General features: G+C 46.4%; 1 protein-coding gene across 1 annotated transcript in view; it reads right to left on the reverse strand.

The window, feature by feature from the left end:
• depdc5 (DEP domain containing 5, GATOR1 subcomplex subunit) overlaps positions 1 to 19,604 on the reverse strand; it is a 221,816-nt gene extending 202,212 nt beyond the window's left edge. The window contains 7 exon segments of the mRNA XM_072587095.1: positions 1,895 to 1,964; positions 10,291 to 10,340; positions 10,879 to 10,962; positions 11,939 to 12,024; positions 14,771 to 14,817; positions 16,185 to 16,272; positions 19,465 to 19,604. Of these exon segments, the coding sequence (XP_072443196.1) occupies positions 1,895 to 1,964; positions 10,291 to 10,340; positions 10,879 to 10,962; positions 11,939 to 12,024; positions 14,771 to 14,817; positions 16,185 to 16,272; positions 19,465 to 19,522 (483 nt within the window). The 5' untranslated portion in view covers positions 19,523 to 19,604.
• Positions 19,605 to 23,636: the final 4,032 nt, after the last annotated feature.

Raw genomic sequence — 23,636 nt, forward strand, 5'->3', positions numbered from 1 at the left:
TCCACCACCTCCTCTGGCAGCTCATTCCATCCATGCACCACCCTCTGCATGAAAAAGTTGCCCTCAGCTTCCTTTTATATGTTAAACCTATGCCCTCTAGTTCTGGACTTCCCACTCCAGGGAAAAGACCTTGGCTCTTCACCCTATCCATGCCCCTCATGACTTTATAAACATCTACAAAGTCACCCCTCTGACGCTCCAGGGACAACAGCCCCAGCCTGTTCAGCCTCTCCCTACAGCAGCAAACCCTCCAACCCTGGCAGCATCCTTCTAAATCTTTTCTGAACCACTTCAGGTTTCACAAAACTCATTCACTCTTTTTCCTGAAGGGCTCATGTCCGAAACGTCGATTCTCCTGTTCCTTGGATGCTGCCTGACCTGCTGCGCTTTTCCAGCAACACATTTTCAGCTCTGAACTCCAGCATCTGCAGTCCTCACTTTCTCCTCCACTCTTTTTCATTGTAAGGGGTTGTTAGGTTTTTGTCATTCATCATTTTAGTGTATTTCAGAAATTTTGTTGTGACAATGCATGTTCCTGGGTGTCAGCAAATGCAGTCCACTAACACAGATCAAGAAAAGCAGATCTCTCAACACCAGTCCACAAAATACTAATGTTTTTGCCACTCTGCTAATTTCATCTCCATGCTGCTTGCTATCCTGTCCCTTTCATACCATGAACTCAATCTTTGCTGAGAGGTTAGGACTTTTTATTCCCTGAACCATAGAAGACTGAGGGGAGACTTTATTGTGGCTTATAAAATCATGAGAGGCACAGATAAGGCGGACAGTCAACAGCTTTTCCCAAGTGTACAGGAGTCTAAAACGAGAGGGGCACAGATTTAAGGTGAAAAGGGGAGAGATACAAAGGGTGCAATTGTTTCTCACAGAAGGTGCGGAATGCCTGGAATGGGCTGAGAGAGGTAGTGGTGGAAGTCTCCTTCTACCAATTGTGCCATTTAAGAAACACTTAGACAGGTACATGGTTGGGGTCAGTATGGAGGGATAGTGACCCATCACAGGCAAATGGGACTAGATTAATTGGGAGAACCTGGCAGCACAGACAAGTTGGGCCGAACGGCCTGCTTCCACGCTGTAGACCTCGATGACTTGAAGCCTAATGTATGGCACTTTGTCAAATGCTTTTCAGAAGTCTGTGAACACCACACTGCCCTCATCAATTACCACAGCAAATAAAAGACACACGCCGGTTATTGAACACATTTGACAATAACTCAGCTCTGCTGGATTATTACATATTTATCTAATTGACTTGAGGAAAGAGACCCAAAGTCCATGCAGAGTGTGGTCTATGTGTGACTTCAGTCCCACAGCACAACATTCAACTCTCATCTAGAATCATAGAATCCCAACAGTGTTGAAACAGGCCATTCGGCCCAACAAGTCCACACCAACCCTCCAAACAGTGACCTACTGAGATCTATTCCCCTACCCTATTACACTACATAAACCCTGACTAATGGACCTACCCTACACATACGTGAACACCATGGGGCAATTTAGCGTGGTCAATTCACCTAACCTGCACGTCTTTGGATTGTGGGAGGAAACCGGAGCACCCGGAGGAAACCCACGCAGACACGGGGAGAATGTGCAAACTCCACACAGTCAGTCACCTGGGGCTGGAATCGAACCCAGGTCCCTGGCGTTGTGAGTGCTAACCACTGAGCCACCGTGTTGCCCAGTAAGCCACTCATGACATCCCACTACTACTTTCTCTCAGCAAGTAAGGATAGACAATAATTTCTAGTCTTGAATAAGATGTCCATACCCTAAAACTGAATATTAAAATGTACAAGATGGTGGCAGATTATGACAAAAGGTTTCAGATCCCAGGGGGAAGGCTAATGTCATATGGTCACAGGTTAATTCTTACCCTTGTGTCTTCACTTATGTAGCCACAGGTAACCTTTTCACCTTTGACCCAAAGTTCACTTGCTTGAGCTCTGAAATCAATAAACAAACATCTTAAATTGGTAAAATGGAAACCTGGTGTCAAGAGCACAAGATCCACACCAAAAGTTCACTGCAAAGAATCAAATGGAGACCAACAGAACACAAGAGATTCTGCAAATGTAATCCTGAAAAATCATGTCTCAGTCTTTCTCCTTCGCGAGGTCACAATCCAACCTCATGATTTTCCACTCTCACATAACAATGTCAGCTTTGAACAACAGAACACAGGAAGAGACCATTCAGTCCAATCGTGTCTGTACTAGCCCTTTGGTGGAGCTATGCAATTGATATTACTGCCCTGTTTTTTCCTTATAGCTGTGTGTTTTTCTTTCCCATTCAGGTATTTCTTTGAATGTTAAATCGGAATCAGTTTTTAAACCATCCTCCTTCCAGACCCAACTCCCTTCCAACAGTTTCTCTTCCTGCTCCCACACCATTACCTCTGGGATCCCAAATGAATCTATCCCTCCTTCTACTTCTCATCTCCATATTGCCCCTCAATGGCGTCACGTCGGCACAGACACATTTCGCATCAGCTGTTGACACCCAGCTCTACCTCACCACTTCTCAGAACTCCACTACTATCCGAAAATTAGCAGCCTGCTCGTCGAATATCCAGTGATGGATGAGCAGAAACGTCCCCCCAATTAAATGCTGGAAAGATTGAAGACACCGGCTTCAGTTCCTGCCACAGGCTCTGAGCTACTGTCACCATCCTTCATCCAGGCTGAGTCTGAAACATGCCTGGGCTCCTGTGTAACATCATCACAGTCTGTCATTCGAGAGAGAGAGTGACAAATTGGCGGTGGGATTAAGCTGAGGGTCACCCTGCCTCAGGCGAGGGGAGAGGTCAGGAAGGAGAGTCCTTCATGGTAACCTCAGCTGGTGTGGGGATTGAACACGGGCTGTTAGCATCGCGCTGCATCGTAAACCAACTATCCAGCCAACTGAGCTAACCGACCTCTGTGCAAACAGGAAGGTCACCGATCCCCACCTCTGTTACTCTGCCCTACTTTATAAACCTGAAGCAGTATTCATAGGATTGAGAATGTAATAAACACAACTTGACAATAATGTGATCAATGGACTTTGAAACAAAATTTTGAATGCAGTAGACCTTTCATTTCTACTCCGAAAAATGAATTCCAGCACAGCTTTGTAGATTGTCATGCTTCTAGTATTTCACACTGTGCATAAACAGGTTGGGAGTTCTAATTACTTATTTATTTGCATCATTATAATCCAGCACATGCTGCCATGGTGATCTTCAAATAAACTAATTATTCTGCTTATCTACCTTGTTGAATCTGTCCCACTGCAGCTGATCTACTGTTGAAACCCTCATCTAAGCTGCTGTCACCTCGAGACTTGACAATTCCTATATTTGACACGTTGGACAATCTCCAATATCTCATCCTCGGTTATATCCATGTCAGACATGTTCCGCTGCCTGTGTTCAAGCGAGCACTGTCCTATTCAACCACCACTTCACATCCATTGACTTACACTGGCTACCAATGAAGCAATGCCTCAGTTTTAAAACTCTCAGCTTCGCTTTGGAATCTCTCTGTGGCCTCACTCCTCCTGGGGACGATCATCTACTCCGGCTGCACGCTGCCAAGATATGCACACTCCTCTCATTCACAATGTGAATCCTTCCACCAATGGCGGCCATGATTATCCATGATTTGGAGATGCCGGTATTGGACTGGAGTGTACAAAGTTAAAAATTCACACAACACCAGGTTATGGTCCAACAGGTTTATTTGGAAGCACTAGCTTTTGGAGGGCTGCTCCTTCATCAGGTGGTTGTGTGATTACTTGATGAAAAAGCAGCGCTCCAAAAGCTAGTGCTTCCAAATAAACCTGTTGGACTATAACCTGGTGTTGAGAGAGTTTTAATTTCAGTTATCCAGGCCTTAAGTTCTAGCACCTGCTCTTTATCTCCTCCCATTTCACTGTAGAAAGCCCCAAACACTGCCTTCAAAGTAGAACCACAATATAACCGTACTTTTCACAATTCACTATATTCTTCTGCGTCTCACACAGTAAGCTTGCCATACTGGGGATTAAAATCAACAAGGTAAAAACAATGACTGCAGATGCTGAAAACCAAACACTGGATTAGTGGTGCTGGAAGAGCACAGCAGTTCAGGCAGCATCCAACAAGCAGCGAAATCGACATTTCGGACAAAAGCCCTTCATCAGGTTTATTCCTGATGAAGGGCTTTTGTCCGAAACGTCGATTTCGCCGCTCATTGGATGCTGCCTGAACTGCAGTGCTCTTCCAGCACCACTAATCCAATACTTGGGATTAACCAAATGCAGCCTGGGTGCACCTTTGCACCTCTACACACTTCACAAGTGTAGACAGACCATGGCCTAGCGGTACTATTGCTAGACTATTAATCCAGATAATGTTCAGGGGAGCGGGGCTCAAATTCTGGCCATGGCAGATGCTGGAATTTGATTCAGAAATATTCTGGAAACGTGATGTTTGATGATGACTTTGAAAGCATTGGCGATTGTTGGGGAAAAACCCAGGCAGTTTGCTAATGTCCAAATCTGCTGGGTCTGCTTACATGTAACTCCAGATCCACAGCAATGTGATTGACCCATACACCATGAGGGAGAGGCAATGATGGCTGACCCAGGCATTGACGGCTGTGTACCATGAGCAAGTAAAACAACATGCCCCCTTCCTAAAGTTGGTTTGCAGCTGCTGCAGCAGTAGCAGGTAATTAAGATGACAAATGGAATATTGCCCTTTATTGCTAGAGGGATGGAGTTTTGTTTTGAAGGTGTAACTGTGTACTGTACCTTTAAGAGAGAAAGGAACCTAGCAAGGACTGACCAAAACCACAGTAAGTGCTGAACAAGCTAGAAATATAATACTTGGTTGAAACAAATAGCTGGAGTTGTGTTGCCATGGAACAAAAATAAATTCAAAGTCTGCCAATCAGTTTAAGTTACGCCCCAGATACCAAAATCCAATTGAATTTGAATTTTACTGTTTGGGATGACATCAAACCAATCCGATGTTTTGGGTTATAAAATGGTACATTTTGAACAGTTAGGGGGAGAACTGCCAAGCACCAACAAGTATAGACTGCTAACCAAATAGCTCTCTCAAAGATACCTGTCCATAAGAAAATGTTATGCAGCGGAAGACCGAAGAAGAGATGACCCAGGAAAACCCAGAGGAAAGTCTACAGAGGAAAATCGACAATGCTGGCTGATTTTGAAAAGTGATTATTTTCTCTGTAAATCTTAAACGAGCTTTCTTTAAAAAAAATCAGACCAGTATTGTAGAGTGGAAGATAAAAGATAGGTATAAGAGAGAGGAGTTGTAAATAGTTGTTGTTTTAATGTTCTCTGTTGGACTTAAAGAATAACATTATTAAATCTTACTTTAAGTAGTGACCTCTGGGGTAGTCCTTTGCCTCTCAGAATTTAACAGATCACTGTGGAAGGTGAGCTCCTCGGGGTGTTGGGTTTAAATTAGCAGAGGGGTTTACCAAGTGTCATAACAGTTTCAAATGGGGAGGTTACACTGCAGTCGAGAGTGTGGTGCTGGAAAAGCGCAGCAGGTCAGGCAGCATCCGAGGAGCAGGAGACTCGATGCTTCAGGCATAAGGCTTTCATCAGGAATGTGGGGTTACGCTGTTAAGGTCACACCCGGAGTACTGTGTGCAGTTTTGGTCTCCCTACTTGTGAAAGGACGTACTGGCACTGGAGAGGGTGCAAAGGAGGGTCACTAGATTGATTCTGGAGTTGACGGGGGCTGTCTTATGAGGAAAGGTAGGAGTAGACTGGGACTATACTCATTGGAATTTAGAAGAATTGGGGGGAGGGGAATCTTATAGAACCTCAGAAAACGATGAATGGAATTAATAAGATAGAACTAGGGAGGTTGTTTCTACTGGTGGGTGAAACTAGAACAAGGGGGCATAGCTTCAAAATAAGGGGCTGCAGATTTACCACCGAGTTGAGGAGGAACTTCATTACCCAAAGGGTTGCGAATCTGTTATCATAGAATCATAGAAACCATACAGTGTGAAACAGGCCAATTGGCTCAACAAGTCCACACCGACCCTCCGAAGAGTATATCACCTCGACACATTCCCCGATCCTATTACTCTACATTTCGCGTGACTAATGCACCTAACCTACACATCCCTGAACACTATGGGGTAATTTAGCATGGCCACTTCACCCTAACCTACACATCCCTGAACACTATGGGTAATTTAGCATGGCCAATCCACCCTAACCTACACATCCCTGAACACTATGGGGTAATTTAACATGGCCAATTCACCCTAACCTACACATCCCTGAACACTATGGGGTAATTTAGCATGGCCAATCCACCCTAACCTGCACATCCCTGAACACTATGGGTAATTTAGCATGGCCAATTCACCCTAACCTACACATCCCTGAACACTATGGGTAATTTAGCATGGCCAATTCACCCTAACCTACACATCCCTGAACACTATGGGGCAATTTAGCATGGCCAATTCACCCTAACCTACAAACCCTGAACACTATGGGGCAATTTCACATGGCTAATTCACCCTAACCTACACACCTTTGGACTGTGGGAGGAAACCGGAGCACCCGGAACAAACCCACGCAGACACTGGGAGAATGTGCAAAACTCCACACAGTCAGTCACCCGAGGCTGGGATTGAACCTGGGTCCCTGGCATTGTGAGCCACCGTGCCGCCCAGTGGAATTCCCTGCCCAGTGGAGCATTTGAAGTTTCTTTGTCAAATGTTTTTAAGGCAAAGATAGATAGCATTTGAACAGTAAAGGAATTCAGAGTTGTGGTGAGCGGGTATCAGTGGAGCAGAGTCCACAAGAAGATCAGCCATGATCTTACTGAATGGTGGAGCACGCTCGAAGGGCCTACTCCTGCGTTTATTTCTTATGTTCTGAAGCTCTCTTTCCCTCTATCTCCGTTTCTTCCTTTAAGATACTCCATAAAAACCACTGACATCTACCCTACTATTTCTGTCAAAATTTTGTGTCAAAGTTTGCTTTATAACAGCCCAAAGAAGCACCTTAACACATTTATGTTAAAGGTGCTACATGAACACAAGTTGTTTTTGTATTAAAACAACTTCTTTGGTTCTTTGCCCATATCTATACCTCTGCTGTTGTCATCCCAGTTGACGATAATGTGATGTGAGGCGCGAGATTTATACATATATTAGCAATCAGTCTTAGATTTTTGACTTTAAAATAGCAGCATATGTTGGATTATTGTTGCGAATGATAAAAGGAACAATGGCCAATGTCAGTGTTAGAAAGGAAGTTAAAATGCCCTTTAGAGGAGGTATCAGCCATCCTTCCCTGGTCTGGCCTACATGTGACTCCAGCCCCAATGCAAAGTGTTGACTCTTCACTGCCCTGTGGGCAATTAGGGACAGGCAATCAATACTGGGCCTAGCTAGTGATTCCCTCTTGCCATTGATGAATTTTTTTAAAAAGCACGGACTTTCTGAAAATGTAATGCAAGTTTTTATTATGGCGGTGATTTATGACAGTGGGACAAAAATTGGAGGTCATTAGCTTGCTTTCAGTTCAGAATAATCAGAAGTACTGCATTCAGTTCTGGTCTCCCAGCTGTAGGAAAAATGCTGTTAAACTTGAAAGGGTGCAGAAAAGATCTACACTGATGTTGCCGGGGTGTTGGAGGGTCCGAGCTATAGGGAGAGGCTGAATAGGCTGGGACTCTTTTCCCCGGAGCGTCGGAGTCTGAGGGGTGACCCGATAGAGGTTTATAAAATCATGAGGGGCATGGATTGGGTGAATAGCCAAGGTATTTTTCTGGGGCGGGGGAGTCCAGAACAAGAGGGCAAAGGTTTAAGGTGAGCGGGGTAATATTCAAATGGGAGCTAAGGGACAACTTTTTCATAGAGGGTGGTGTGTGTATGGAATGAGCTGCCAGAGGAGGTGGTAGAGGCTGGTACAATTACAATGAAAAGGCATCTGGATGGGTATATGAGTAAGAAGGGTTTAGAGGGATAAGGGCCTTGGATATCTGGTTGGCATAGTTGAATGGAACTGAAGGCTCTATGACTCTATTTTAGATTCAAAAATCCAAAAACTGAAAGCTTGAGGAGCTGTTCACAGGAAACCTGCCTGGGATCAGAAGTAAGTACTGTCTTTCTCCTGGAAAGGTGTACTGAACAGTTCAGGAAAAGCACAGTCACCTCAGCATAAAAGTTTGGATTATGAATCTTCCAAACCAAAGGTGTTTGGTTGGAAACTGCAGGTTATTAAAAGCTGAGAAAGTCTAAGCTCTCAGTTTGGAGAGTATTCAAATAAGATTACTTCCCAGAGAAGAACTGGGGAAAACAGATCGAACTGAAAGATTTGATATAGACAAGTAGTTTTATGAGATTTCAGTCTCTAGAATGTGTCATGTCAGAAGCAGGATGAGATTTTGCTTTGCTGTGTGTTTAATAAACTTCTGTTCTATTGTTGAAGAAACCCTGCAACCTTATGTGACCTCACTTCAGTGAAGGGCCACTATATTAACTAGAGCAAAAAGAATTATCAAAGTTTCATTCTGGGATCAGACTTGTCCACTAGCACTATCAGCTGGGACCATAACTTTAATACTTGACAAATGTGATCACTGATGGACAACCAGCATGATAGATGAAATATTTAACTCATGCCGTTGGCTACTGTGATGGTTAATCGCTGACACATTTTTATGAAGATGTTCTTTCAAATCAGAACATAAATTTAGTGCATAGAAAAGTAAAAGTTGTCCATGTATGCAATACAGTTAGAAGCTTCATATCAAAAGCAAAACAAAGTCTCGACCAACTCCAGCCTATCACCCTCACCTATCACTCGAAATTTTGTTTAATTGACTCCCCCCAGTTTCGTTTCCAATTGAACAGTTAGACAATTCCTTTCTGAGTCTGTTAACATAAATGTTTCACAATTCTGACAGCCTAAACTTTCTCAGTTATAATAATTTGAAGACTTCGATTCAAATTCTCCTCATTTGAAAACTCCATAAAACCAAAACGCTTCAGAATTGTGCCTGACTTCTTTGAACTTAAACTGGTTCCCCTAGGAGCTCCTTTTTGCTCTTCTGATCCGAATTCCTGACCCTCCCGAACTGAGACCACGAACCTTCTGTTCTGAACTCAAAACTGAAATGAGTGACTTTCTTAGCTGTTGTAAACTCAGCACGATGGACATTCCACCCATTAACACTCCAGGGGCTCTCCTAGACCCCTGGCTGCAGTCATATGCTTTCTTAGAGTTGATGCACTTTAGTCATTGCTTCCGATTATTTTCCGATTATAGCTTTCATCACTTTGTGCCATCTGGTTATTCCAAGCTGTTCCAAACAACTTCTTCCCTCATCTTTTCAAATCCCATCACAACTGTTAACATCTCTTCTAAAGCTTCTCTGTTCTAAAGAGAGCAATCTCAGCTCCTCCAGTGACTCAACACATCGGAGGTCTTTCAATCCTGGCATAATCTCCAGAAATCTGTTCCGGACCTTCGCAAAAGCACTGGCACCTTTCTTAACATGTGGCGTGCAGAATTGAACATAATATTCCAGCTGTGACCTTCCCACTCCCTTTCCGACATGACCATCCTTGGTCTTCTCCATTGCCACAACAAACCAAACCTCAAATGAGAGGAACACCACCTCATCCTCCACCTGGGCAGCTGACAGCCCGGAGGACTCAACACTGAGTTCTCCAATTTCAAATAACCTCCCTCCCCATCCCCCGACTCCCTTCCCAGCCCCTCCCACTGCTCCCTCCCACCAACCGGATTCATTCCTCCCAATAATCAACCAGGTCATGCCCTCTGCCGGCCTTCACCCATCCTCACCTCACCAACCCTGCCCCCGCCTCCCCCTTTATCTGCAGCTCCCCCCCACACCTACCCCCGGTCCTGAAGGAGGGTTACACCTGAAACATTGCCTTCTCCCCCTCCTGATGCTGCCTGGCTTGCTGTGTTCTTCCAGCCTCCTGCATGTCGATCAATGGTTCAGAAAAGGCAGGTTACCTGCCACTGAGAGTGTATGAAGTTGATCAGGAGCCAGCTGCAAAGGGACACGAGAGAGACATGAACCTTGACTGCAGCTACTTATACACGTTGCTCCTGGCAACACAAGCCCCGCCTGTGTGTATCCCAGAAGATGAGGCTCCAAAATGGAGGACAAAATAATACACCAACAACTGATAAGTGCCACATTCCAATGCTTCTGTCTCACAGGACCTATTTTCCAAATTGGAAACACTAGAGAACGACAAATCTGACCTTATTCCAGCAAATTCCACCTTCTGAGTGACATAGGCACAGGTGTTAACCTGGAAGAGACACACAAGAAATGCAGTGAATTGAACATTTCACAACTGCAATTTGATAGATGGATTTTGGAGGGGGGGGGGGGGGTGTAGATTGGCATTAAAGCCACAAGATTGCTTTTGTTTTAGAGTCCAGATCAGCTGCGATTGGATTGAAACGTGGAACAGACCTGGAGAGCTGAGTGGGCTGATTCTGTTCCGAAGGCAAAGGTGAGGGCTGCAGATGCTGGAAACTAGAGTTTAGATCAGAGTGGTGCTGGAAAAGCACAGCAGGTCAGGCAGCATCCGAGGAGCAGGAAAATCAAAGTTTCGGGCAAAAGCCCTTCATCAGGAATGATGATGATGAAGGGCTTTTGCCTGAAACGTCGATTCTCCTGCTCCTCAGATGCTGCCTGGGCTGCTGTGCTTTTCCAGCACCACTCTGCTTCTGTTCCAAAGGTGATTGCAACAAGCAGGCAGAGGTGATCTGTTTATCGACCGAAGTTTGGAATTCAGAAGCAGTCCATGGCCACAGTGAACTGAAAACTGATCGCCAACTTACCAGGTTTTTCTTTAACCGCCACATGTCGCTGCGTCCAATGTACTGGTCCTTGAAGGTAAGCTCTACCAGGTCAAGCGCCACATCCTGTTACAGATTCAGACAGTGAGCACCCACAAGGGTGCAATTACAGCCAGTTGGAAATTAATACCCAGCTTCCAAAAGCATCATCTTTTAACACAACCAGTGAACAGACTGAAATCTGGGGTACATTCATAAATAACAGGGGGAGGAGAGGGTTACCATGAAATACATACATCTCCTGATACTCCCACGCATTTTAGCCTCAAAAAGACACAGACAGAAACCCCACAAAAACCAGACACTCTCATCAGAGCATTGGACAGCTCTCAATGTAACAAGCTCTATTTACCCGCTGGTAAATGTAGAGACCCTGCCCCCTTCCCCCGTGAAGCTTTTAATGCGAGAGATCACCGGGTGTCTGTACCATGCATGTCTCAAAGAAAAACTAGAGGGTGTGTCTTTAAGGCGAGAGGGGAAAGTTTTAAAAAGGGTATGCGGGGCAATGTTTTCACACAGAGAGTGGTTCATGTGTGGAATGAACTGCCAGAGGAAGTGGTGAGTACAGTTACAACATTTAAAAGATATTTAAATAAATACATGAATTGCAAAGCTTTGCGGGGAGCTGGGCCGAGTACAGGCAAACGGGACCAGTTTAGTTTCGGAGCATGGTCAACATGGAATCGATGGACTGAGGGGTCCGTTTTCCTGCTGTATGACTCTACAAAACAGGAGCAGAGTTTCCCAAATGGAAGACAGGCGGCTGCCAGGCCAGAGAGAGAAGGTTCTTTTTGTTGGGTGCTAACTGCAAGTAAAAAAATTGAGTTGGGTGTGAATCAAGCAACATTCAGAAAGAGCGGCCTGGATTCCAGTTCCTTATCCTCTCAGACCCTCCCCAGGGCGGGCGGGGGAAGAGGGGGGTGTGGACTTGGTAGGCTCAATGGCCCGTATCCACACTGTGGGAATTCTATCATTCTAAGGTAACAATGTACAGGTGGCAGAGAAATAAGTGCAGGAGATAAAAACAAAACACACCACTCACCTTGGGATCCACAATATTGACATAGACATCCTGGTAAGCCCGAAGTTTAAACACCTGGGCCACACTCTGATCCACACTAATAGTTTCTGAGGCAAACAACAGGATATGTAATTATATTTATGTCATAACGAGCCTCAAAAGGAATTTATTTCCATGCCCCCCCACCCACCCCCAACATACTGATGAGATTTTATTTGAAGAAAACAAAGCTGCTGCACAACTATTTTTGCCGTCCATAAAGGTTCTTGGGCCTCCTGCTGCTGAACCTCCGAACAGGTGGCTGCGGGAACTGCACCTACAAGAAACCAACCCAACATCCAGGACTTTTTTTCCACACGCACACACACACTCACACAAAATAGAGAATTGGGGAATAACTGTAGCTGGTAAGGTTGGAACTGGACAGACCTTCAAAGTAGCAATGGAAGTCTGAGGAGAAAAGTTTACAAGAATTTATCAAAAAACATGGGGATGACACTAAAGGCGGAATGAGATATGGAGCTAAATACACCAGGAAACAGGAATTTTGAAAAGGATTGAGAGAGAGAGAGAGAGAGGGGGGGGAGAGAGCGAGAGATAGAGATAGAGATAAAGAGGAAGCTGAAGGGAGAGATCAGACCACAGAAGCCTGTCTCTCCAGGTTGGGTCCACAAACAGGACAGGTAGTCTCGGATTAAGGACCTCAGCCGGTGTGGACTGAGATGATGGGGAATTTCTTCACAGAGAGGGTGAAGAATCTTTGGAATGGTTGAGCCCAGAGAACTCTAGAAGATCAATCACTGAACAGTCACAGATTGGCTGATCTCGAGGTAAAGGTCTTGTGGGATCCAGACAGAGCTGGGACAGACTCGAGGGGCCGAACAGCACACCCGTGCTCCTGTCTGATCTCCCATGTTTCTCGTCAGTACAAATGAAGCTTTGTAACAGGGAGGGATCCTAAACCAGCACCTCCTGACTGGAAGAACTTGGCAGAAGAAGAGATTTACTGAATGCGTCAAAGCAGGGACATAGGCTTTCCTCTGTGCCTCTCGATCACAGATTTGGAGCCTACCCTTGGTCTCACTCCAGAGGCATTAGGGTCACGTCAGCTCACAGCTGCTGTCTGTAGCCTGCCCTGGAAGGGGGAATGGGTGATTAATTAGATGTAGAACCCACTATAGTGCGACAGGGTTACCCCAGGGATCCCAGCAGATAACTAAATAAACCCAGAACTGTTACTTTCAAATAGAAATAGAAAAAGCTCAAGCCAGTCAGCAAGGCTCTTCCAAGAACACCCAGCTTGAACCATTGACCAAAAACTCACTGGACTGGCCACATAAACACAGTGACTACAAGAGCATGTCAGAGGTGAGGAATATTGCAGTGAGTAACTCACTCCTGACTCCTCAAAGCCTGGTCCCACCATCTCCAAGGCACAAGTCACGAGTGTGGTGCAATACTCCCCACTTGCTGAGCTGGGGGCTGCTCCAACAACACTCAAGAGATTTCACACCATCCAGGACAAACCAGCTCCTTGATTGACACCACATCTTCAAGCATCCCTCCCTCCCTCAGTAGCAGCAGTGTGTACTGTCTCCAAGATGCATTTCAGACATTCACCAAAGATTCTCAGGCAGCACCTTCCAAACCCACCGCCACTTTCACCGAGAAGGACAAGGGCAGCAGATACGTGGAAACACCACCACCTGCAATCTCCCCTCCATCCTGTCTTGGAAATATAACACTGGCTCTTCTCTGGGTCAAAACCTTGGAATTCCCTCCCTAACGGTATTGTGGGTCAATGCAATCATATGGATTGCAGCAGTTCAAAAGGCAGCTCACCACAACCTTCTCAAGGGGCATCTTGGGATGGGTAGGCCCAGCCAGCGATGCCAATGTCCACGAGTGAATGAAGAAAAGCACCTTTACTCTCTGTCCAGTGTGTGTGCCTGGACTGCTGAGAATGTCAACACTTTCTGCCATCATTTTAGATTTCCAGCATCCACAGGTGTCTGTTTCTGTTTTACGTTTAATATTTGAAGAGGTGCAGTGACCCCTGCTCTTGCCTGGGCTAGTGTTCTTCCCTCAGTCAACAACAACCTAGCTAGGCCTTCCTCTTCTTCACAGGTAAGGCCCTGTGGAAAATACCACACTTCCCTTTTGTAACATGTCAACGTTCTCGTCTTCCAGACGCAGCATTTTAAATTTGGCATCTATCTTCCTTACACGTCCTACCTCTGCAATGCAAAACTCCTTGACCATAAGTTGCTTTGAGAATGGAGAAAGACTCTTTTCCCATGTGTGTTGATTTTTAAAAAGAAAATTCATCCTGGTGATGTGGGCATTGCAGGAGTTTGCTACCTGTCCAAGAATGCAGTGGTAAACTGCTCAGATATTTCAGGGGGCACTTTAAAGGACCAGCCACAAGATTAGGGGTTTGGAATCACACCTCACCAGGCAAGAAGGTAAAGATTTCCTTCTGTTAATGGATGTTAGTGAACCAGATGAATTGTTAACTGGCGATAATTTCAAGATCAACCTTCTGAGGTGATTATTAAACATAAAATGCCACCAGATTTGGGATTCGAACCCATGACCTAAGAGCATTAGCCTGAGCTTCTGGAGGTCACTGATCCTGTGAAACACTCCTGTCTGTGACTGATCCAAACTCAGTTCTGACTTCACAACACCAATTCGGTGACGTGTGTAAAATTAGTGGACACCCCAGTCTTAGCTCTGATGTTACTGTTTGTTTGTATCAGCCTGTTTAACACCGACAGTGTTCACCACCTGCTAAATTCCACTCTTGCCCAGCCACTGCAGGAAACGATGCAAAATAATTCACTGGGTTACCTTTCTGCAAGTCTTCTTTCAAAGATTTCACCTGAAGAAGCAGCGGGCTGTGAATAATAGAGACAATATAACAATGATTATGCTCCATGTACGGGGAAAGGGAAGATAGGTCATTTGTAAAATGACAACTGCATTCTCTCCCTCCCAGCCCACAGCAGGTATCCTGAACCCTGGCAGGGGATAGAGAACAGAGTGGGTGGACCCATACTCTTTGCTGCAGTGTCCATCCCCCTGACCATGCAGTCCCCTACGATTGCCACTTTCCTGCCTGCTCTCCCCCTCCTTCTCCTGCTGGAATGGCTTCTTGTACCATGATCAATTCGCTCATGCCCCCACTCTCAAACTGAGAGGAACTCAAACTCGTTGCAGAAGCTGACACTGCTGCACACCTGTCCTTGAGGTGCCTCCTCTACCTGCCTCACTTGCGGAGGCATGCCCCCCCCTCCCCCCCGACCACTCACAAAACAGCCAGATGATCCAACTCTCAGTCAGTGCTGCACTTCAAGTGTAGGGTCATAGGTCATGGCAACCCACCCTCAATCACTCCCATCTGGCACCCAACCCTGATGCCACACTGGGATGAGGTGACACAAACAGATTATAGGAAGGGTATTATTAAACTGGAGAGGGTTCAGAAGAGATTTAACAGGACGTGGCTGGGAATGAAGTGTTTTGAGATATCACAAATAGACTGGAAGGGCTTGGGGCTTCTTTCACTAGAGCATAGGAGGCTGAGGAGTGGCCTTAGTGAGGTTTATAATATCAGAAGGGACAAAGCTAAGGTGAATAGCAATGATCTTTTCCCTAGTTTGGGGACTTCCAAACTAGAGGCATATCGTTAAGATGAGAGGAGAAAGATTTAAAAGGGATATAAGGGACAACTTTATATAGAGAGAGATATATGTGTGTGGAATGAACTGCCAGAGAAAGTGATGGATGCAGGTACAGTTACAAGATTTAAAAAGCATTTGGACAGCGACACGAATAGAAAAGATTTAGATGGACATGGGCCAAGCGCAGGCAGGTGGGACTAGTTTAATTTCAGAACATCGTGTGGACTGGTTGGACCAAAAGGGTCTGTTTCTGTGCTGTATAACTACATGAAGATTGATGCTGACATCACTAATGCACTAGACCCACGTAAGTCATCTTCCAATATTCCTGCACACCCACACCAATTTTTCAACCCCAGTCTCATTTAGTTCGAGCAAAGCAAAAAAAGCGTTGCTGCTCATCCAGCACAGTAGCACCAAACTGTTTTTGACTGTCTAAAGATATTGTAACTCTGGAAGTTAATCACAAAAATAATACATTAAACCTTTGGTGTTGCACATGTAACAAGAAAGGCTCTGTGCCTCACAAGTAGTAACATTCAACTGAAAGCAATTCACTGCAACCAAGCTGCTGTATTTACCTGTACTCATCATTAATATGTGCAATCTCCACAATGTCGCCCAGCTTCACCTGAGGGAAAACTTTGGGGTTCACCATCAACTCATAGTCTGAGGGAAACAAGAAGTGAAAAGTATGAAGCCAACAACAACTTGCATATGTGTAGCAGCTTCAGAACGGCAAAAAACACAGGTGCTTCACAGGAATACTGAAAAACCACATTCCACACAACAAAACAGTGCCTTCCAAACCTGTACCCTTTATCAGCTGGAAGGACAAGGGGCAGCAGATACATGGGAGCACCACACATGCAAACTCCCCTCCATGATAGTCACCATCCATTGGAAATTAATGCTGTTCTTCCAGGTCAAAATCCTGGAATGCCCTTTCTAGAAACATTGTGGGTGTATCAACCCCACACAGATTATAGTAATTCAAGGCAATAGCTCATTGTCAGCTTCTCAAGGGCAACTACCAGTGATGCCCACATTCTGTGAAATAGCTTGAATAACAGCGAGGTCAGATGACCGAAATCCCGGTCAAAGAGGTTCGTTTTAAAGTACATCTTAAAGACGAAAGAAAGGTTGAGTACCAAAGTAGTTTACGGAAGGAATTCCAGTGTTAATGTTCCAGAAGTGGAAGGCTCCACATCCAATAGGATACCAAGTAAAAATGGGGAAGGTCAAGACATCAGCACTGAAGAGGCACAGATCTTGGGCAGCTTTGGGATTGGAAAAGGTTACAGAGTAGGAAAGGGCAAAACCATGGAGGTATTTGAAATTAGATTTGAATTTTAAAATAGACAAATTACTTAACTTAGAGTCAATGTGGTCAACAAGTACAGGAGTGATGTATTATTGGGAATTAATGAGTTAAGACATAGACAGCAGAGTTTTGGGTAACCTCAAGTTTCAGGAGGTGAGCTGGGGGGGTGCTTTGAAATGGTCATGGCCAGAGATTGCAAAGCCACGGACAAGCGTTTCAGCAGATCATAGAATCCCTACAGTGTGGAAACAGGCCCTTCTGCCTAACAAGCCCACACCGACCCAAACCCATTCCCCTACCCTATTACATTATGTTTACCTCTGACTAATGCACCTAGCCTACACATCCCTGAACACGATGGGTAATTTAGCATGGCCAATTCACCCTAACCTACACATCCCTGAACACCACGGGTAATTTAACATGGCCAATTCACCCTAACCTACACATCCCTGAACACCACGGGTAATTTAACATGGCCAATTCACCCTAACCTACACATCCCTGAACACCACGAGTAATTTAACATGGCCAATTCACCCTAACCTTCACATGTTTTGACTGTGGGAGGACACTGGAGCACCCAGAGGAAACTCACGCAGACAAAGGGAGAATGAGCAAACTTCACACAGACTGAGGCTGGAATCGAACCTGGGTCACTGGCGCTGAGAGGCAGCAGTGCTAACCACTGAGCCACCGTGATCAGAGACAGGGACAAAGACACGAAACATGACAAATGCAGATACAGACGGTCTCCATTTTTTGACAAACGTGCAGTTGGTACCTCATCAAATGACACTGGAATTACAAGCAGAAAGGGAGGACCTCAGACAGCTGTCCCCAGAGAGTCAATAGGTCAGAGACAGAGTTTGTAGAGTGCACTGTGTTGTAAGTGATGGCCACATTTAGCAAGAAAGGGAGTTCCAGGATTGTGACCCAGTGACAGTGAAGGAACAGTGATATATTTCCAAATCAGAATAGCGAGTGACTTTGAGAGGAACTTTCGCGTGACGGTGTGCCCCTGTGTCTGCTGCCCTTGTCCTTCTCGGTGAAAGTGGCGGTGGGTTTGGAAGGTGCTGTCTGAGGATCTTTGGTGAATGTCTGAAATGCATCTTGGTGACAGTACACACTGCTGCTACTGAGCATTGGTGGGGGAGGGAGTGGATGCTTGAGGATGTGGTGTCGATCAAGGAGCTGGTTTGTCCTGGATGGTGTGAAATCTCTTGAGTGTTGTTGGAGCAGCCCCCAGCTCGGCAAGTGGGGAGTATTGCACCACACTCGTGACTTGTGCCTTGGAGATGGTGGATCAGGCTTTGAGGAGTCAGGAGGTGAGTTACTCACTGCAGTATTCCTCACCTCTGACATGCTCTTGTAGTCACTGTGTTTATGTGGCCAGTCCAGTGAGTTTTTGGTCAATGGTTCAAGCTGGGTGTTCTTGGAAGAGCCTTGCTGACTGGCTTGAGCTTTTTCTATTTCTATTTGAAAGTAACAGTTCTGGGTTTATTTAGTTATCTGCTGGGATCCCTGGGGTAACCCTGTCGCACTATAGTGGGTTCTACATCTAATTAATCACCCATTCCCCCTTCCAGGGCAGGCTACAGACAGCAGCTGTGAGCTGACGTGACCCTAATGCCTCTGGAGTGAGACCAAGGGTAGGCTCCAAATCTGTGATCGAGAGGCACAGAGGAAAGCCTATATCCCCACACTCGTGACTTGTGCCTTGGAGATGGTGGGACCAGGCTTTGAGGAGTCAGGAGGGGAGTTACTCACTGCAGTATTCCTCACCTCTGACATGCTCTTGTAACCACCGTGTGTCTGTGGTGAGTCCAGTGGAGGAGTTTCTGATCAATGGTAACCCCCAGGACGTTGGTAGATCAGAGCACCTACCTCAACGGAAGGGGAAGCGTTTTTTTTAAATAAGAAAACTGACTAATGAGGGTGGGGCTTTGTAGAAACACGACAAAGTGTTTATAGACAATAGGTGCAGGAGTAGGCCATTCTGCCCTTCGAGGGGGAGGGGGAGGGGGAGGGGGAGGGGGAGGGGGAGGGGGGGAGGGGGGAGGGGGAGGTGAGGGGAGGGGGAGGGGGGTGAGGGGGAGGTGAGGGGAGGGGAGGGGGGAGGTGAGGGGAGGGGGGAGGTGAGGGGAGGGGGAGGGGGAGGGGGAGGGGGAGGGGGAGGTGAGGGGAGGGGAGGGGGAGGTGAGGGACAGGGGGAGGGGAGGGGGAGGTGAGGGGAGGGGGGGTGAGGGGGAGGTGAGGGGAGGGGGAGGGGGGAGGGGGAGGGACGGGGTAGGGGGAGGTGAGGGGAGGGGGGTGAGGGGGTGAGGGGGGTGGGGGGGTGAGGGGGTGGGGGGGGTGGGGGGGGTGGGGGGTGGGGGGGGGGGGTGGGGGGGGGTGGAGGTGAACCTTGAGCAGGATCCAACAGTTTTCTGCCGCAGTCACTGGGGAGAGGCCCCAGGGGGAGTCTGCACCGCTCTCCCGGGCCCAGAGCCCCCCCCCTCACACACACTGTCCCGGGCCCGGGCCCCCACACTCACCGCTGCCGCCGAAGCCCTTCTTGTGGATCCACAGTTTATAAACTCGGTTGGTTCTCATGGTGACACCGAGCGCGCGTTCAGGCCTCTCCCGGAAACCGGGAACCTTCCGACCACCGGTGTGTCAGTCCGGACACATTTCCACAGCGCACCGAGTGGTGGGACTGCGAATAGCCTCCGGGGAGGTGGGCGTGTGGGGCAGGGGGCGGGACGGGAGGCGGGGTCAGGAGCGGGGAGGGAGGCGGGGAAAGGGGCGTGGCGGGAGGCGGGGAAAGGGGCGGGGTCAGGAGCGGGGAGGGAGGCGGGGAAAGGGGCGTGGCGGGAGGCGGGGAAAGGGGCGGGGACAGGAGCGGGGAGGGAGGCGGGGAAAGGGGCGTGGCGGGAGGCGGGGTAAGGGGCGTGGCGGGGCGGGGAAAGGGGCGACTGTAAGGAAGTGAGTATTGTTGTTGGTGTTGGTGGAATGAGCCTTATTCAGGCAGAGACAGTAACTTGTTACTGACAGAGCACTGCTGAGAGAACTCAAGTCAAGGAGGATCAAGTACACATCTCAAAAAACTCTATCCTTGCTCCACAGTTAACACCAACATTGATGGGTGTAGTGGACAATGAAGAAGATTACCTCAGAGTTCAACAGGACCTTGATCAGATGGGCTGGGAAGTGGGAGATGGAGTTTAATTTGGATAAATGTGAGGTGCTGCACTCTGGTAAGACAAATCAGGGCAGGACCTGTGCAGTTAATGGTTGGTGCAGGGGAACGTTGCTGAACAAAGAGACCTTGGGGCTCAGGTTTGTAGTTCCGTGAAAGTGGAGGTGCAGGCACACAGGGTAATGAAGAAGCTGTTTAGTACACTTGCCTTCATTGGTCAGTGCATTGAGTGCAGGGGTTGGGAGGTCATGCTGTGACTGTACATGACATTGGTTAGGCCACGATTGGAATACTGCATTCAATTCTGTTCAGGGGGATATATATCAATGGTGGAAAATGGGACTAGATTAATTTAGGATATCTGGTCACCATGCATGAGTCAGAACGAAGGGCCTGTTTCCGTGCTATATGACCCAATGACTTTCTCTAACGCTCCACTTCAAGCTTCACTGTGGATGTGAGAGCTGGGTCAGAATGTAGAGGCAAAATCTGTACTGATTGAGGAGAACCGTGAGCCTGTTCTGAGGAGAGCAGCTGTCCAAATTGTAACAGTGCTACGTGTTTGGATTAAAAACATATTTGGTGAAATCCTACGGGGAACTTTGATAAGTCAGTGTCTCAGGAAATTGGGTAATTGCGCAACTGCTAAATGAGATTCACCACTGACAGCATTGGGTCTATAGCCCATCCTAAACGCAGAACGTCCTCTGATCCGAAAGAGAAAGTTGAGGTTTAAGTAAAGCAATTGATTGACCAAGACATCATTGAACGAGTCGAAGAATCAACATCGTGGGTGAACTCTACTGGAATTGTGCAGAAACCAAATGGTGACATCAGACTCTGTGCTGATATGGAACCGGCGAGTGATGTGGCAGCCAGAGAACACACTCAGTTCCCAATGTGGAGAAAGTCTGAGCTGGGCCACCTGCCAGATATGGGAGTGAGTCTGAAGGTTCCGGGCACCATTTCTACGCTACAGAGGAAATTGGAGTGGGAGGGGAAAAATCCCGTTGTCATAGTTCACATAAGTATCTACGACATGGGACTGGGAAAGAGGTTCCACTGAGGGATGATGAGCAACTCGGAGTAAAATTAAAACACAACATCACAAAGGTAAGGTTCTCAGCATTAGGACCTGAGCCACAAGTAAATCAGGATGGGGTAATTGCATGGCTGAAAGAGTAGCGTAGCAGAAATGGGTTGGCATGGTGGCTCAGTGGTTAGCACTGCCACCTCTCAGTGCCAGGGACCTGGGTTCATCCCAGTCTCAGGTGACTCTGTGTGGGCTTCTTCCCAAACATGTACCCAAAGGATATGAGGGTTGGCCAATGGCAATAGAGGGTTACACAGAGAGGTCAAAGGGGTAGTCTGTTCTTCAGAGGGTTGATATGGACTTGATGGGCTGAATGACCCACTTCCACACTGTAGGCATTCTAAGGAATTAGTTCTAACTCATATGGCACTGGCACCAGTGTTGGATAAAAAGGGATTTGTTCCATGGGCATCATTTGAAAGATGTCGGAACCCGTGAATCGTACAAGAAGAATTGTGGGTACGTTTTTAAATAAATTACTTGGGGATGGGTTCGATTGAAGGGAGGTTTAAAAAGAAACAAGAAAACAGGGGTGCTGGGTAGTCAAGAGACGAACATAGTCCAACTGTGACAGGAAGGGGCAGAGAATATAAAGAGCTGATTCGGCAGAAATTGGAACCAGATAAAGTAGTGATGGTAAAACGTCACGGCTTGAGGTTTTTTAATCTGCATGCAATGTTTGAAACAAGGTAAAGGAGTTGGCGGTACAAATAGAAATAGACATGGCGACCTACATTCGGAACCCAATATTCAAGGGTATTTGATCTTCGAGAAGAACAGACAAAAAGGGAGGTGGGGTAGATTTGATAATAAAGCAGGCGATCAGTGTGCAATAGATCAGGATACACGATCACTTTGGGTGGAAATAAGGCATGGCAAGAAAAAGAAGTTCCAGGTGGGAGTCGTCAATAGTTCCCCAAAGAATTGCCTCACGCGGGGACAAAGTCTACATCAGGCGTGGAAGAAAAGCATTACAATTAACCTGGATGATTTGAACCTGCACATTGATTGAACAAATCAGATGGGTGAAATTAACATGGAAGACAAATGTGGAGAACGTGTCATTGCATCATTGTTTCTCAGAGCAGTATCGTACTACCCACCCAAGAATAGGCTCTCTTTAGATCTAGTGTGACAATGTTATGGCTTTAAGAGGTTATTTTGTCCTTTTTTTTTGAAGAGAGATTTTTAAGACTGAGGCAGTGAGCGGTCTCTGGGAAGAAAAGACAACTTGTGAAGGCTTAGATTTTTTTTCAAAAAAAGTTGGAACAATAGAAGCAGCCTGAACAAGTGTGGTCAGGCTCCCACCCACAGAATTTTAGCTTCCATCAGTTGTTGAACTCTTGAAGAAAGGGAAGCCATTTTTTCCTTCTCTCAGTTACAACCAAAACCTGGGGGGTTCTGTGCCTCCTACTGGAATTTTATGTTAGATAATCTGTCTTGTGAATTTGTCTTTTGCAGAGGATGTGTTTATGGGATGTTACTGTATTGGAACAGTTAATTAGTAATAGTAACTGGTAAGTTTTCCAACAGAGCTAAGTTATTCCAATCCCTTTTCTCTTTTGTTGTATTTTAACTATAGTGCATGAATAATGTTTTGCTTTAAATCCAGTAGGTGACTAATTGAATTACGTCTGAAAAGCAACGTGTCACATTTACCTTCAAAATAAGAAAAGGTTAGCATCCAGACTATTTTCTGAATAATTTGAGGGGGTTTGGTCTGATCCATAACACTAGCAATATGCAATGAAGATTAATTTGAGATCTGAGGATCTTCAGGGAGGTAGCAATCACAACATGGGAGAATTTCAATTCAGTTCGGAGAAAGTGAGGACTGCAGATGCTGGAGATCAGGGTTGAAAGTGTGGTCAGGCCAGGCAGCATCCGATGAGCAGGAGAGTCGACGTTTCAGGCATAAGCCCTTCATCAGGAATCAGAATTTCAAATTCAGTTTGAGAGAGAGAGTACATCTTGGTTCTCAAACCAGTGTCATTAACTGAAATAAGGGCAATTACAGAGGGATGAAGGAAAATTTGTCTGAAGTGGGTTGGGGGAATAGACTGGGGTGGGGAGGGCAGAGGTCAGCAGATGAAGGAAGAGTTGTCTGGAGGGGACTGGGGAAATAGACTGGGGTGGGGAGGGCAGAGGTCAGCAGATGAAGGAAGAGTTGTCTGGAGGGGACTGGGGAAATAGACTGGGGTGGGGAGGGCAGAGGTCAGCAGATGAGCAATGACCGACGTTTAAACAGATACTTCATAACGTTCAGCAAAAACCTCAGTGAGAAAGTGTGAACCACCTGTGATTAATAAAAACCATCAAGAAGTGTATCCAATGAAAGTAACGCAGCAAAAACGAGTGGTAGTCAAGAGGATTGGGGCTCTTTTCTTAGGAACCAGCAGCAGATGAGTAAAAGGGGAGAAAATTGTTTATTGAGA

This window comes from Chiloscyllium punctatum, chromosome 17 (genome assembly GCF_047496795.1).
Source record: "Chiloscyllium punctatum isolate Juve2018m chromosome 17, sChiPun1.3, whole genome shotgun sequence".
In the NCBI taxonomy this organism is placed as follows: domain Eukaryota; kingdom Metazoa; phylum Chordata; class Chondrichthyes; order Orectolobiformes; family Hemiscylliidae; genus Chiloscyllium; species Chiloscyllium punctatum.